The 13865-nt window shown below is 48.8% G+C and overlaps 1 protein-coding gene across 1 annotated transcript; it reads right to left on the bottom strand.

Annotated features, from left to right (window-relative positions):
* Positions 1-518: 518 nt before the first annotated feature.
* Positions 519-1562, bottom strand: LOC123759923 (circumsporozoite protein-like). The gene has a single exon (XM_045745172.2). It carries the CDS (start codon positions 1560-1562, stop codon positions 519-521), a length of 1044 nt encoding a protein of 347 aa, XP_045601128.2.
* Positions 1563-13865: the final 12303 nt, after the last annotated feature.

Here is a 13865-nt window from a genome sequence, read left to right as displayed (position 1 = left end):
GTCACGGGCTGCTTCCTGGGGGTGGAGGCCTGGTCGAGGACCGGACCGCGGGGACACTAAAGGATCAGTGTTTAATAAATACACTATACAGATGATAGTGTAAAGACACTATCATCTCAAGATAACCTCAAGAAGATGTACTTGTGAAGTAGAAGACGATGGAGGAGGGTTGAATGTCTTCATTGGTGGGAGGGAGAGGGATGGAGGAACGGAGAGGGAAGCAAGGAGAGGGAGGGAAGGAGCAAGGATGAGAGAAGGAGGGAGGAAGAATCAGGTTCCGTGAAAGAACTATGCTATACGAGGTCCATTCCACACCTCAGACCAGCAGCTATTGACCAAACTCTCTTCCCTTCATTCTACAGGTCGTCTGAGGGTCGTCTTTGGTCTTCAAGTTGTCTCTGACCATCTATGACAGGTTGTCTTAACTCCTCGTTATTGGGTTGTCTTAAATCATCGTCCGCAGGTCTCCTTTCGTCCTCGTTGTTGGGTCGTTATTGTTCTTAATGCGTTATAAATGCTCAGACTTCTTGTCCTCGTCCAACGTCTTGAGGTGGTTCTCCACCAACGTCTTGAGGTGGTTCTCCACCAACGTCTTGAGTTGGTTCTCCACCAACGTCTTGAGGTGGTTCTCCACCAACGTCTTGAAGTGGTTCTCCACCAACGTCTTGAGGTGGTTCTCCACCAACGTCTTGAAGTGGTTCTCCACCAACGTCTTTAGGTGGTTCTCCACCAACGTCTTGAAGTGGTTCTCCACCAACGTCTTGAGGTGGTTCTCCACCAACGTTTTGAAGTGGTTCTCCACCAACGTCTTGAGGTGGTTCTCCACCAACGTCTTGAAGTGGTTCTCCACCAACGTCTTGAGGTGGTTCTCCACCAACGTCTTGAGGTGGTTCTCCACCAACGTCTTGAAGTGGTTCTCCACCAACGTCTTGAAGTGGTTCTCCACCAACGTCTTGAGGTGGATCTCCACCAACGTCTTGAGGTGGTTCTCCACCAACGTCTTGAAGTGGTTCACCACCAACGTCTTGAAGTGGTTCTCCACCAACGTCTTGAAGTGGTTCACCACCAACGTCTTGAAGTGGTTCTCCACCAACGTCTTGAAGTGGTTCTCCACCAACGTCTTGAGGTGGTTCTCCACCAACGTCTTGAGGTGGTTCTCCACCAACGTCTTGAAGTGGTTCTCCACCAACGTCTTGAAGTGGTTCACCACCAACGTCTTGAAGTGGTTCTCCACCAACGTCTTGAGGTGGTTCTCCACCAACGTCTTGAAGTGGTTCTCCACCAACGTCTTGAAGTGGTTCTCCACTAACGTCTTGAAGTGGTTCTCCACTAACGTCTTGAAGTGGTTCTCCACTAACGTCTTGAGGTGGTTCTCCACCAACGTCTTGAGGTGGTTCTCCACCAACGTCATAAGGTGGTTCTCCACCAACGTCTTGAGGTGGTTCTCCACCAACGTCTTGAGGTGGTTCTCCACCAACGTCTTGAGGTGGTTCTCCACCAACGTCTTGAGGTGGTTCTCCACCAACGTCTTGAGGTGGTTCTCCACCAACGTCCTCAGGCATTTTCCGTCTTCGTTTTGAAGTCGTTGAGATTCTCCGCGTGACGTGGTCGTCTCTTGCCTTGTCGCTCAGCTCTTCCGTTACCCCCTCCTCCTTACACCGTGCCTGACCCCCTTCCTTACACGGTGCCTGACCCTCCTCCTTACACCGTGCCTGACCCCCTCCTCCTTACACCGTGCCTGACCCCCTCCTCCTTACACGGTGCCTGACCCTCCTCCTTACACCGTGCCTGATCCCCTTCTTTACACCGTGCCTGACCCCCCCCCCCCTTACACCGTGCCTGACCCCCTCCCTTACACCGTGCCTGACCCCCCCCCTTACACCGTGCCTGATCCCCTTCCTTACACCGTGCCTGACCCCCCCTTACACCGTGCCTGACCCCCTCCCTTACACCGTGCCTGACCCCCCCCCCTTACACCGTGCCTGACCCCCCCATCCTTACACCGTGCCTGACCCCCTCCCTTACACCGTGCCTGACCCCCCCCCTTACACCGTGCCTGACCCCCCCCCCATCCTTACACCGTGCCTGACCCCCTTCCTTACACCGTGCCTGACCCCCCCCCCTTACACCGTGCCTGACCCCCCCCCCCTTACACCGTGCCTGACCCACTTCCTTACACCGTGCCTGACCCCCCCCCTTACACCGTGCCTGACCCCCCCATCCTTACACCGTGCCTGACCCCCTTCCTTACACCGTGCCTGACCCCCCCCCCCTTACACCGTGCCTGACCCCCTTCCTTACACCGTGCCTGACCCCCCCCCTTACACCGTGCCTGACCCCCCCCCCTTTACACCGTGCCTGACCCCCCCCCTTCCTTACACCGTGCCTGACCCCCCCCCTTACACCGTACCTGATCCTCGTACTAACCTCGTCTCCTCCCGTCGGAGGCTGCTGGATATCTTGAGATTCTCAGATAAAGTTTTCCTTCCTCTCGCTACGGATGTCCTAATGGGAGGAACCAACACGCATTTCCACTCTTTACTTCGTCTTTCTGACATTTCAGGCAGCCATACCATTTCAGGCCGTCAGTTTCTCTTCCAGTGGTTCCCTGAACGGTGACGACTGTCTGTCGCTGGTGTGTGGTTAATGGTCCATAAGACACGCACTGTAGGCACGGTGATGTGCCCCGCTGAGCCCAAGGTTCACCAGGACCCCCTGGCACCCTGGCCAAGGGTTGGCTCGCCCCGGCCGGCCTCGTCAACACCTGTCTTATTCAGGTGTCTGATGACCACATGTTAGAAATGACTTTGAGGTTCCATTGAGCAGCTTGCCTATACGTGCTTTCAGGGCGAACATCAGCTTGTGGGCTCATTATTTATACCCAAGAACTGCTCTCTTACAGTCCTGTGGCTAATTTAACATTTTAATTGCCCAGCCATGTCCCCTCGGCATACACCTGTTTAATATAAATATTTTGGTTTATTCTCACGTTGTCAGTGTATCTAAGAATTTTGCACTTTGTGATCATGTCTCCTCTTTCCTGTCTCGTGGAACGGAGTGAGGGATTCCCATGTGTGTGTGTGTGTGTGTGTGTTTTTGCGTGCCTGTGTGTTTAAAGTTCCTTGTGGTGTATGTTATCACCAAGACGTGCTGGTTGGGTCGAGCTCCATCTCTTAAGCTCTGTCTTTCCAGCCATTTTTTTTCAGTTAATTCAGTTCGATTTCTTTTATTCGTTCTCGTGTTTTCTTTGGAAATTGCTGATTGAAATTGCCTGCACAATCTCTTCTTCTAACTCATTCTATTTGTCTGCAACTTTTGCCCTAAAGAAGTTCTCCCTGACAGCTGGATCATCTATCTCTCTCCAGCTTCTCTTCTCTAGTTCAACTCTTTCTCATTTTGAGTGTGGCCGCTTTATCAACTCTCTTGTACCCTTAATTTCTTGCGCATTGTTATACTATCTACTGTTTAAACTCTGTCCTCCTACCTCGGGGAAATTGAGGTTCTTCAACCTGTAAGTTCAAGTTCAAGTATGTTTATTGAGACAAGAAAAAAATACATCTCAAAGGGATAGAGTAGCATAGGCAATTTCTACCCCCCCCCCCTCCCCCCTACAACCTGTAATTATGAATCAATCCCATCAGTTAATCCAGCCAGCAGCATTAAACCTCTGGAATATTTATATTCCAGGTTGTGATATTCCAAGTGGGACTCCTTGTTGATGCTGAGTATTGGGAGTGGGGGTGGTGTGTGTCCGGTGTTTATGGTGCTCTGAGGGCAGCACCCACGATGTTTATGGTGCTCTGAGGGCAGCACCCGCGATGTTTATGGTGCTCTGAGGGCAGCACCCACGATGTTTATGGTGCTCTGAGGGCAGCACCTGCGATGTTTATGGTGCTCTGAGGGCAGCCCCCGCGATGTTTATGGTGCTCTGAGGGCAGCACCCGCGATGTTTATGGTGCTCTGAGGGCAGCACCCGCGATGTTTATGGTGCTCTGAGGGCAGCACCCGCGATGTTTATGGTGCTCTGAGGGCAGCACCTGCGATGTTTATGGTGCTCTGAGGGCAGCACCTGCGATGTTTATGGTGCTCTGAGGGCAGCACCCACGATGTTTATGGTGCTCTGAGGGCAGCACCCGCGATGTTTATGGTGCTCTGAGGGCAGCACCCGCGATGTTTATGGTGCTCTGAGGGCAGCACCTGCGATGTTTATGGTGGTTATCTTGAGGTTATCTTGCTCTGAGGGCAGCACCTGCGATGTTTATGGTGCTCTGAGGGCAGCACCTGCGATGTTTATGGTGCTCTGAGGGCAGCACCTGCGATGTTTATGGTGCTCTGAGGGCAGCACCCACGATGTTTATGGTGCTCTGAGGGCAGCACCCACGATGTTTATGGTGCTCTGAGGGCAGCACCTGCGATGTTTATGGTGCTCTGAGGGCAGCACCTGCGATGTTTATGGTGCTCTGAGGGCAGCACCCGCGATGTTTATGGTGCTCTGAGGGCAGCACCCGCGATGTTTATGGTGCTCTGAGGGCAGCACCCACGATGTTTATGGTGCTCTGAGGGCAGCACCCGCGATGTTTATGGTGCTCTGAGGGCAGCACCCGCGATGTTTATGGTGCTCTGAGGGCAGCACCCGCGATGTTTATGGTGCTCTGAGGGCAGCACCCACGATGTTTATGGTGCTCTGAGGGCAGCACCCGCGATGTTTATGGTGCTCTGAGGGCAGCACCCACGATGTTTATGGTGCTCTGAGGGCAGCACCCTCGATGTTTATGGTGCTCTGAGGGCAGCACCCTCGATGTTTATGGTGCTCTGAGGGCAGCACCTGCGATGTTTATGGTGCTCTGAGGGCAGCACCCGCGATGTTTATGGTGCTCTGAGGGCAGCACCTGCGATGTTTATGGTGCTCTGAGGGCAGCACCTGCGATGTTTATGGTGCTCTGAGGGCAGCACCCGCGATGTTTATGGTGCTCTGAGGGCAGCACCTGCGATGTTTTGCTGAAGTATTCCAGACATCTGACGTTATGGACACACTCCAAATCTTTGTATATGAAAGGTGTGCCTTGTAATCACTGAAACCTTGGTAGTGCCAACCAATCAGACTTCACCTGCCTCTTAATTGTTCCTTTAACACATCGCCTGATTAACCCACAAGTTCATAAATGTTTATTTTCTCTCCCTTACCACAATGTTATACATTTCTTATTAAAAAGTGTAAAAACATCTGTGGAATTTCATTCCGTCTGAGGAGGAGAAAGGTAAGACAGTTCTCGAGGCCCTTGTGACCACAGCGAGACGCCAGTGTGATCTGAACCTTAAGTCAGAGTGGTACAATCTTAAGAGATAACACAAGGCAGAACATGGACAATGAACAGGAACTTCCGAAAAGATGTTATCTTGAGGTTATCTTGAGATGATTTCGGGGCTTTTCTGTCCCCGCGGCCCGGTCCTCGACTAGGCCTCCACCCCCAGGAAGCAGCCCGTGACAGCTGACTAACGCCCAGGTATCTATTTTACTGCTAGGTAACAGGGGCATAGGGTGAAAGAAACTCTGCCCATTGTTTCTCGCCGGCGCTTGGGATCGAACCCAGGACCACAGGATCACAAGTCCCGCGTGCTGTCCGCTCAGCCGAGCGGCTCCCCAGGGATGTCTGATGTCTGAAGGAGTCACCAGTTAAGGAGAATAAGGCCGTTACGGACCATCTCTCGAGCTTGTTTTTGCTGGAGTTGTCCTTCAAGGTGGAGGAGGAGAGATCTAGAGCAGCCCGGGAGAGGATGGACAGCTCTCGTAAACAATTTCTTCGATATTACCACAACTAAATAAATGTAGAAAATTTGCTAAATGAAACGCTTCTCTCACTTCTCCCCCTGCCACCCCCTGCCACTCTCTTCCACTACCTGCCATGCTATTCCATCTTTTGTCACCCTCTGCCCTCTTTTACTGCCCCTCTGCCCCTCAGTATCACCCTTTGCCACCCTCTGCCACTATCTGCCACCCCTCTTCCACCTTCTGCCACCCTGCCGGCCACCCTCCCTGCCACCATGCCTGCCACCCTGCCTGCCACCCTCCCTGCCACCCTGCCTGTCACCATACATGCAACCCTGCCTGCCACCCTCCCTGCCACCCTGCCTGCCACCCTCCCTGCCACCCTCCCTGCCACCCTGCCTGTCACCATGCCTGCAACCCTGCCTACCACCATGCCTGCCACCCTGCCTGCCACCCTCCCTGCCACCCTGCCTGCCACCCTCCCTGCCACCCTGCCACCTAGCCTGCCACCCTGCCTGCCACCCTCCCTGCCACCCTGCCTGCCACCCTCCCTGCCACCCTGCCACCTAGCCTGCCACCCTGCCTGCCACCCTCCCTGCCACCCTGCCTGCCACCCTCCCTGCCACCCTGCCACCTAGCCTGCCACCCTGCCTGCCACCCTGCCACCTAGCCTGCCACCCTGCCTGCCACCCTCCCTGCCACCCTGCCACCCTGCCTGCCTCCCTCCCTGCCACCCTGCCTGCCACCCTCCCTGCCACCCTGCCACCTAGCCTGCCACCCTGCCACCTAGCCTGCCACCCTCCCTGCCACCCTGCCTGCCACCCCCCTGCCACCTGAGGCTCAGTCCATCAACAGGAGGGAACAAAAGCCTTGACCCCTGGCGGCTCAGACGTCAGCAGTGACTGGGGCTCTGCGGGAATATTGGTGATCAGTTATGTCGCTATACACCGCCCCGTCTCTATACCGACCACCCTGCTAAGCCGGCACTCCCCCCCCCCCTCCCCCCTCCTTCTCTCTATTTAGACCGATCACCGGCGTGTCACTGATATCGACTGAGAGGCTCTCGATCGAACTGCAAAAAATAAGTGATCAAGCTGCCAACAGTAATAAGTACTTCGGGTGGTTGGAGGTAGTTCATACCTGTAGCATTTGACCTTGAAGCATAGCCCCCCATTAGCCTGGCACGTATGCCCACTAAGCCTCATTTGTCACCTGAACCGCACACTGGCACCCACGGCATTATTTATGGTCTTTAATGCCTCCGCTACACACACACACACACACACACACACACACACACACACACACACACACACACACACACACACACACATACACACACACATACACACACGGGCTCCCGGTGATGGATGTCTTAGAGGGGGCTGCAGGGTGCTGCCGCCCCGACCTGCTCTTCTCCAGCCCTCCCACCTGTCCTCACACTACACCACCACGAATTCGATGCTATCGAACTCAGCGTCGAAGTTCCCGTTCTTCAGCGAGGTTAAAGGCGCCACAATATTGCCGCTTCTACAGACTGATTAGCGCGGCCTCGACTCTTGGGCTACTGGTAAGGCTGAACCACTTACATCTTGACGCTGGTCACAGGCACTGTGATCACTGGGTCCTGTCTTCACTAACAGCATGAGAACGGCGAGAATGTTTGAACAGAAGAAACTGTAGAGGTTATATATTGGCCCCCAACGAGGCAGCTCCTATTGATCTATGCGAGGCAGCTCCTATTGATCCATGCGAGGCAGCAACTATTGATCTATGCGAGGCAGCTCCTATTGATCCATGCGAGGCAGCAACTATTGATCTATGCGAGGCAGCTCCTATTGATTCATGCGAGGCAGCAACTATTGATCCAGAGATTAGCCTTTTCGAACACTAAAGTTTGTTTTAATCTTAGAGCCATTGACAGTAATTGTTTTGCTTGATGTCTTACAGTCAAATTGTTCACAAACGTTTTGTGGGAGTTAAAGTTGAATATGTATTTGAAGGTTTTAGTGGGTTATGTTGGAATAGGTTAGGAAAGTTTAGTTTGGGTTAGGTTAGGCTTGGTTAGGTTAGGCTAGGGTGGATTGGGTTATGTTAGGTTAGGTTTGAATGGGTTGGGTTGGGTTAGGGTGGTTTAGGTTAGTTAAGGCTAGGCTAGGCTAGGTTAGGTTAGGTTAGGGTGGGTTGGATTAAGTTAGGGTGGGTTGGGTTAGGTTAGGCTAAGCTAGGCTAGGGTAGGTTAGGGTGGGTTGGATTAGGTTAGGGTGGGTTGGGTTAGGCTAGGAGAGGTTAGGGTGGGTTGGATTAGGTTAGGTTAGGGTGGGTTGGGTTAGGCTATACTTGAATAGGTTAGGGTTTTGGGTTAGGCAGAATTAGATAGGTTTTCAAACACCAAAACTCAACTGCCTAACCGTCTAATATACGGAATGATCCCTATCTCTGTCAAATCATTTATCTAAATGTGAATAAAAATCATTCGTTTTATCGGGGACAGGAAGCCTTTGTGTATATATTTACATTTGTATCGAGGTGGACCAAGATCGAAGTACTGTGCTGACCTATCAGTGACTAAGGGAACTACAGTTGCCTAACTCCCCGGGTACCCATTTACCGCTAGGTGAACAGATGCATTAGGTGAATTAAACCGCGGTCAACCCTTTCTGTCCCGGGCGGGAATCGAACCCAGAATGTCCTGATTGTGAGTCGAGAACGAAACCAAGTGCACTTCGAGACCCCCTCAGCCACCCAACTGCCTGAGGTCGTTGGCATTTACTGCAGCTTGGCGGTTAATATTTAAATATTTGAATTTTCAAATATAATTCCTGGCCAACACAACCTCGTTATAACCGTTGGGTTTCTTCCTCTTGGGTTTGAATTTGGGCTCATTCTAATAGACTTTTATTGAGCGTTCTTGGCCAGGAGTTGTTTGCTGGGCTATCCTGACTCATCTGGTATTCAAATTCACCCCAATGGCCGTTTAATCATCAGGCTCTTCTCTATGTTGGTTAATCCTTCACTCTCTCTCTCCTCTGTCTCTCTCTAAGTCTCTCCTTGTTGTCTTTCCTGTCCCTTTCTTTCGCTCTCTCTCGCCCGTCATCCCTCTTTCACTATCTCAATTCTAGCTCCCTGTTTCCTTCCCTCCATGTGTGTCTCTCCATGTGTTCATCTCTGTGTATGTATGTACATACTCGCTAAACACTACGCTTTAAAACTCCTGTGGGAGTATCACCCTTCTCTACATCAAGCCTCTTTGACAAACACTTGTTCGCTCTCCTCTTGCTGCTGCCCTTCCTCCTCCTCTTCCTCCTCCTCAGTTTCTACTTGTTTTCATCTTCTTGCAGCTTATCTTCTTCCTCCTCCTTCTCCTCCTCCTCTTCCTCCTCCTCCTCCTCCTCCTCCTCCTCCTCCTCCTCCTCCTCCTCCGGCCCTCTGGACGACACAGTACACGAACACAGGTCTCAGTATTGGGGTTTATCAGAAAATTTACATTACTTAAAATCGTAGAAAGACAAAAATCGCATAAGAAAAATATATAAATCTTTACAAATATTATATATATATATATATATATATATATATATATATATATATATATATATATATATATATATATATATATATATATATATATATATATATATATATATGTGTGTGTGTGTGTGTACTCACCTATATGTACTCACCTATATGTGCTTGCAGGATCGAGCATTGACTCTTGGATCCCGCCTTTCGAGCATCGGTTGTTTACAGCAATGACTCCTGTCCCATTTCCCTATCATACCTGGTTTTAAAATTATGAATAGTATTTGCTTCCACAACCTGTTCCTGAAGTGCATTCCATTTCCCCACTACTCTCACGCTAAAAGAAAACTTCCTTACATCTCTGTGACTCATCTGAGTTTCAAGCTTCCATCCATGTCCTCTCGTTCTGTTACTATTCCGTGTGAACATTTCGTCTATGTCCACTCTGTCAATTCCTCTGAGTATCTTATACGTTCCTATCATGTCCCCCCTCTCCCTTCTTCTTTCTAGTGTCGTAAGGCACAGTTCCCTCAGGCGCTCTTCATACCCCATCCCTCGTAGCTCTGGGACGAGTCTCGTTGCAAACCTCTGAACCTTTTCCAGTTTCATTATATGCTTCTTCAGATGGGGACTCCATGATGAGGCGGCATACTCTAAGACTGGCCTTACGTAGGCAGTGTAAAGCGCCCTAAATGCCTCCTTACTTAGGTTTCTGAATGATGTTCTAACTTTTGCCAGTGTAGAGTACGCTGCTGTCGTTATCCTATTAATATGTGCCTCAGGAGATAGATTAGGTGTTACGTCCACCCCCAGGTCTCTTTCACGCGTCGTTACAGGTAGGCTGTTCCCCTTCATTGTGTACTGTCCCTTTGGTCTCCTATCTCCTAGTCCCATTTCCATAACTTTACATTTGCTCGTGTTGAATTCTAGTAGCCATTTCTCTGACCATCTCTGCAATCTGTTCAGGTCCTCTTGGAGGATCCTGCAATCCTCATCTGTCACAACTCTTCTCATCAACTTTGCATCATCCGCAAACATCGACATGTAGGACTCTACGCCTGTAAACATGTCGTTAACATACACAAGAAATAGAATTGGTCCCAGCACCGATCCTTGTGGTACTCCACTTGTTACTGTTCGCCAGTCCGACTTCTCGCCCCTTACCGTAACTCTTTGGCTCCTTCCTGTTAGGTAGTTCCTTATCCATTCTAGGACCTTTCCCCCCACCCCCGCCTGCCTCTCGAGCTTGAACAGCAGTCTCATGTGCGGTACTGTATCAAAGGCTTTTTGGCAGTCCAGAAATATGCAGTCTGCCCAACCATCTCTGTCCTGTCTTATCCTCAGGATAAGGACACACAGGTCCTGTGTGTGTGTGTGTGTGTGTGTGTGTGTGTGTGTGTGTGTGTGTGTGTGTGTGTGTGTGTGTGTGTGTGTGTTTGTGTGTGTGTGTGTGTGTGTGTTATGTTGTGTGGTTGCTGTATAGTGAATAATTTGGGAAGCAATGATAGTGAGTCCTGGGTGGTATGGAGAGTGTGGTTGGTCACACTGCCGCTACTCTGGGTCATGGTGGTGACTTTGGGGACACAGCGAAGGAGGTAGGAGGGAGGGAGGGAGAGAGAGAGAGAGAGAGAGAGAGAGAGAGAGAGAGAGAGAGAGAGAGAGAGAGAGAGAGAGAGAGAGAGAGAGAGAGAGAGAGAGAGAGAGAGAGAGAGACAGAGAGAGACCTCCATCAGTCTCCTACCATGGAAACTCAAAACAAATCTGCTTACGAGAGATTAAGATTTTTTCCGTATTATTTTAACAGAGAGCGAGCAAAGAGGAACCTGTTTTGAAAGCAAAACAAAAAATGCATCATTGTATGCTACCGGCAGCAACTAAGGCGATTACTCTCAACTTAAGCTCATTATAATTCCTCTAGTTACTGAAGGAATAATATTCATTGAAAACTGTTATTACTGTAGCTTATTAGTCTACGTTATGTTACCACGATGAGCTTGGTGTGCTCATGGCTACTTCAGTAGTGACATTCCTGTATAGAGGTTATACCACACTCCTCTCCCCCTTCCTGCTCTCACCAGTCCTTCCTTCCCTCGAACAAATCCACAAGGGCCGTGACGAGGATTCGAACCTGCGTCCGGGAGCATCCCAGACACTGCCTTCCTTCCCTCTCTTGGCCACCCCTCCTTTCCCCTCTCTTACCCCTCTCTCCTTTATTATTATTATTATTATTATTATCATTATTATTATTATTATTATTACTGTTTTACTTGGTTGCTACGAGTTAGAATTGCACTCTTTGTGTACAGTATTGTGCAACAGTGTGCTTGTGCAACAGTGTGCTTGTGCAACAGTGTGCTTGTGCAACAGTGTGCTTGAAATGTATTGCACACCATTGCCTGTTGATAGCTATTAACGAGGTGCTGGAATTAAATGTAGTGACTTTAGGTATAGGTTCCCAACCTGTTGTACAACCAGCTTCCAATATTGAGCGTATTTTACAAGAAAGAAATTGTCGGGAATGGTCTAATTGGCGCATCTATCCGGTAGTTAAATGATTCACCTCTTATTTGGATCTTTAATTTTCAAAGAAGCTTTGGGTTAGAGGATTTTTTAAGTCAATAGAAAAAGAATATCAAAACTGTGCCGAATTTGAGAACGTATGAATAAAGGTAACTGCAGAAGGCTTATTGGTCCATACGAGGTATAGGCCAATATTGCTAGATAGATATACTCTGTGTATCGTATACCAACAGTATGCGAAGTGTCATTAGACAGGCAAATTGCTGTGTGTATTTTGTTGGCTTAATTGTCAGTCTATGTGCTTAATATATCAACTTAGGCACACACTTTAGAACATTAGATATACGTGTAGTACAGCATGTTATAGCCCCTGTAGAGTAGGTCCTGTTTAATCCACCTCTCTCTCTCTCATCCATGCACCTGTTCAATTCCTGACCCTCTTCCCAATATGCCTATCCAATCCACACGCTCTCATTCATATATCTATCCATTGGGTGTACCTATCCAATTTATTCTGGAAACCTGGTAAGTTTTATTGTTTTAATAACGTTAACTACAAGTCATTTACCTCTAACTTGAGAGTATTATTATTATTTGATGAAAAATAAAACTAGAATAGGTACTACATTATAATGATCACTGAATATATTATGAATGTTTTCTCCAAATAAATTTACGAGTATGTGGAAATAAAATCCTCTGGAATTTCAACTAATTATAGCTAATTACAATTAATTAGCCCTAGCTAAAATAAAAAAAAAATATATGTTTGAGACAGACAGGCAAACAGACACAGGCAGACAGAATGGCAGGCAGTCAACGTGAGACAGACAGACAGACAGACAGGTATTCAACACTGCAATTGCAAAACATGTAACATGAGCGAATTGCTGGTTCTTAACTTTTTCCAAGTAAATTTATATCTATCACCACCTTTCCGGGGACAAAAATCATGGATGCCAAATGGAAAAGTTGAAAGGAAAAAAAAAACATGTATATGAGTTGCTGCCAATTTTTGGTTGCGATAATTGCAATTTGCAACATGGTAATGTAATTTAGTCTAAAAATTAAATTGAGGAAATCGACGCATATATAAACGACACGGACCACTGTGTGTGTGTGTGTGTGTGTGTGTGTGTGTGTGTGTGTGTGTGTGTGTGTGTGTGTGTGTGTGTGTGTGTGTGTGTGTGTGTGTACTCACCTAATTGTACTAGCGGGGGTTAAGCTCTGGCTCTTTGGTCCCGCCTCTCAACCGTCAATCAACTCGTGTACAGATTCCCGAGCCTACTGGGATCTATCATATCTACATTTGAAAATATGTACGGAGTCAGCCTCCACCACAACACTGCCTAATGCATTACCCTTGTTAACTACTCTGACGCTGAAAAAGTTCTTTCTAACGTCCCTGTGGCTCATTTGGGTACTCAGTCTCCACCTGTGTCCCCTTGTTCGCGTACCACCCCTCATAAAAAGTTTATTCTTATCTACTCTGTCAATTCATCTGAGAATTTTGTAGGTAGTGATCATGTCTCCCCTTACTCTTCTGTTTTCCAGTGTTGTGAGGTGCATGTCACGCAGCCTTTCCTCCTAACTCATGCTTAGTGGTGACTAGGCCTAGTGGGACTAGCCTAGTGGCATACCTCTGAACTTTTTCCAGCTTCGTCTTGTGCTTGACAAGGTACGGGCTCCATGCTGGGGCCGCATACTCCAGGATTGGTCATACATATGTGATATACATGATTCTGAATGATTCCTTACACAGGTTCCTGAAGGCTGTTCTGATGTTATCCAGCCTCGCATATACCGTAAAAGATGTAATTAATTTTACGTGGGCTTCAGGAGACAGGTTTGGTGTGATATCAACTCCTAGATCTTTCTCTCTGTCCGTTTCCACCGCATAGTTTCATTACTTTGAATTTACTCGGGTTGAACTTCAGTAGCCATTTGTTGGACCATTCATCCAGTCTGTCTAGGTCATCTTGTAGCCTCCTACTATCATCCTCTGTTTTAATCCTCATCATAATTTTTGTATCATCAGCAAACAATGAGAGGAACG

This window comes from Procambarus clarkii, chromosome 16 (genome assembly GCF_040958095.1).
Source record: "Procambarus clarkii isolate CNS0578487 chromosome 16, FALCON_Pclarkii_2.0, whole genome shotgun sequence".
NCBI classification, from domain to species: domain Eukaryota; kingdom Metazoa; phylum Arthropoda; class Malacostraca; order Decapoda; family Cambaridae; genus Procambarus; species Procambarus clarkii.
Note: the sequence above shows the minus strand (reverse complement) of the source record. Positions and strands in the feature narration are given on the sequence as shown.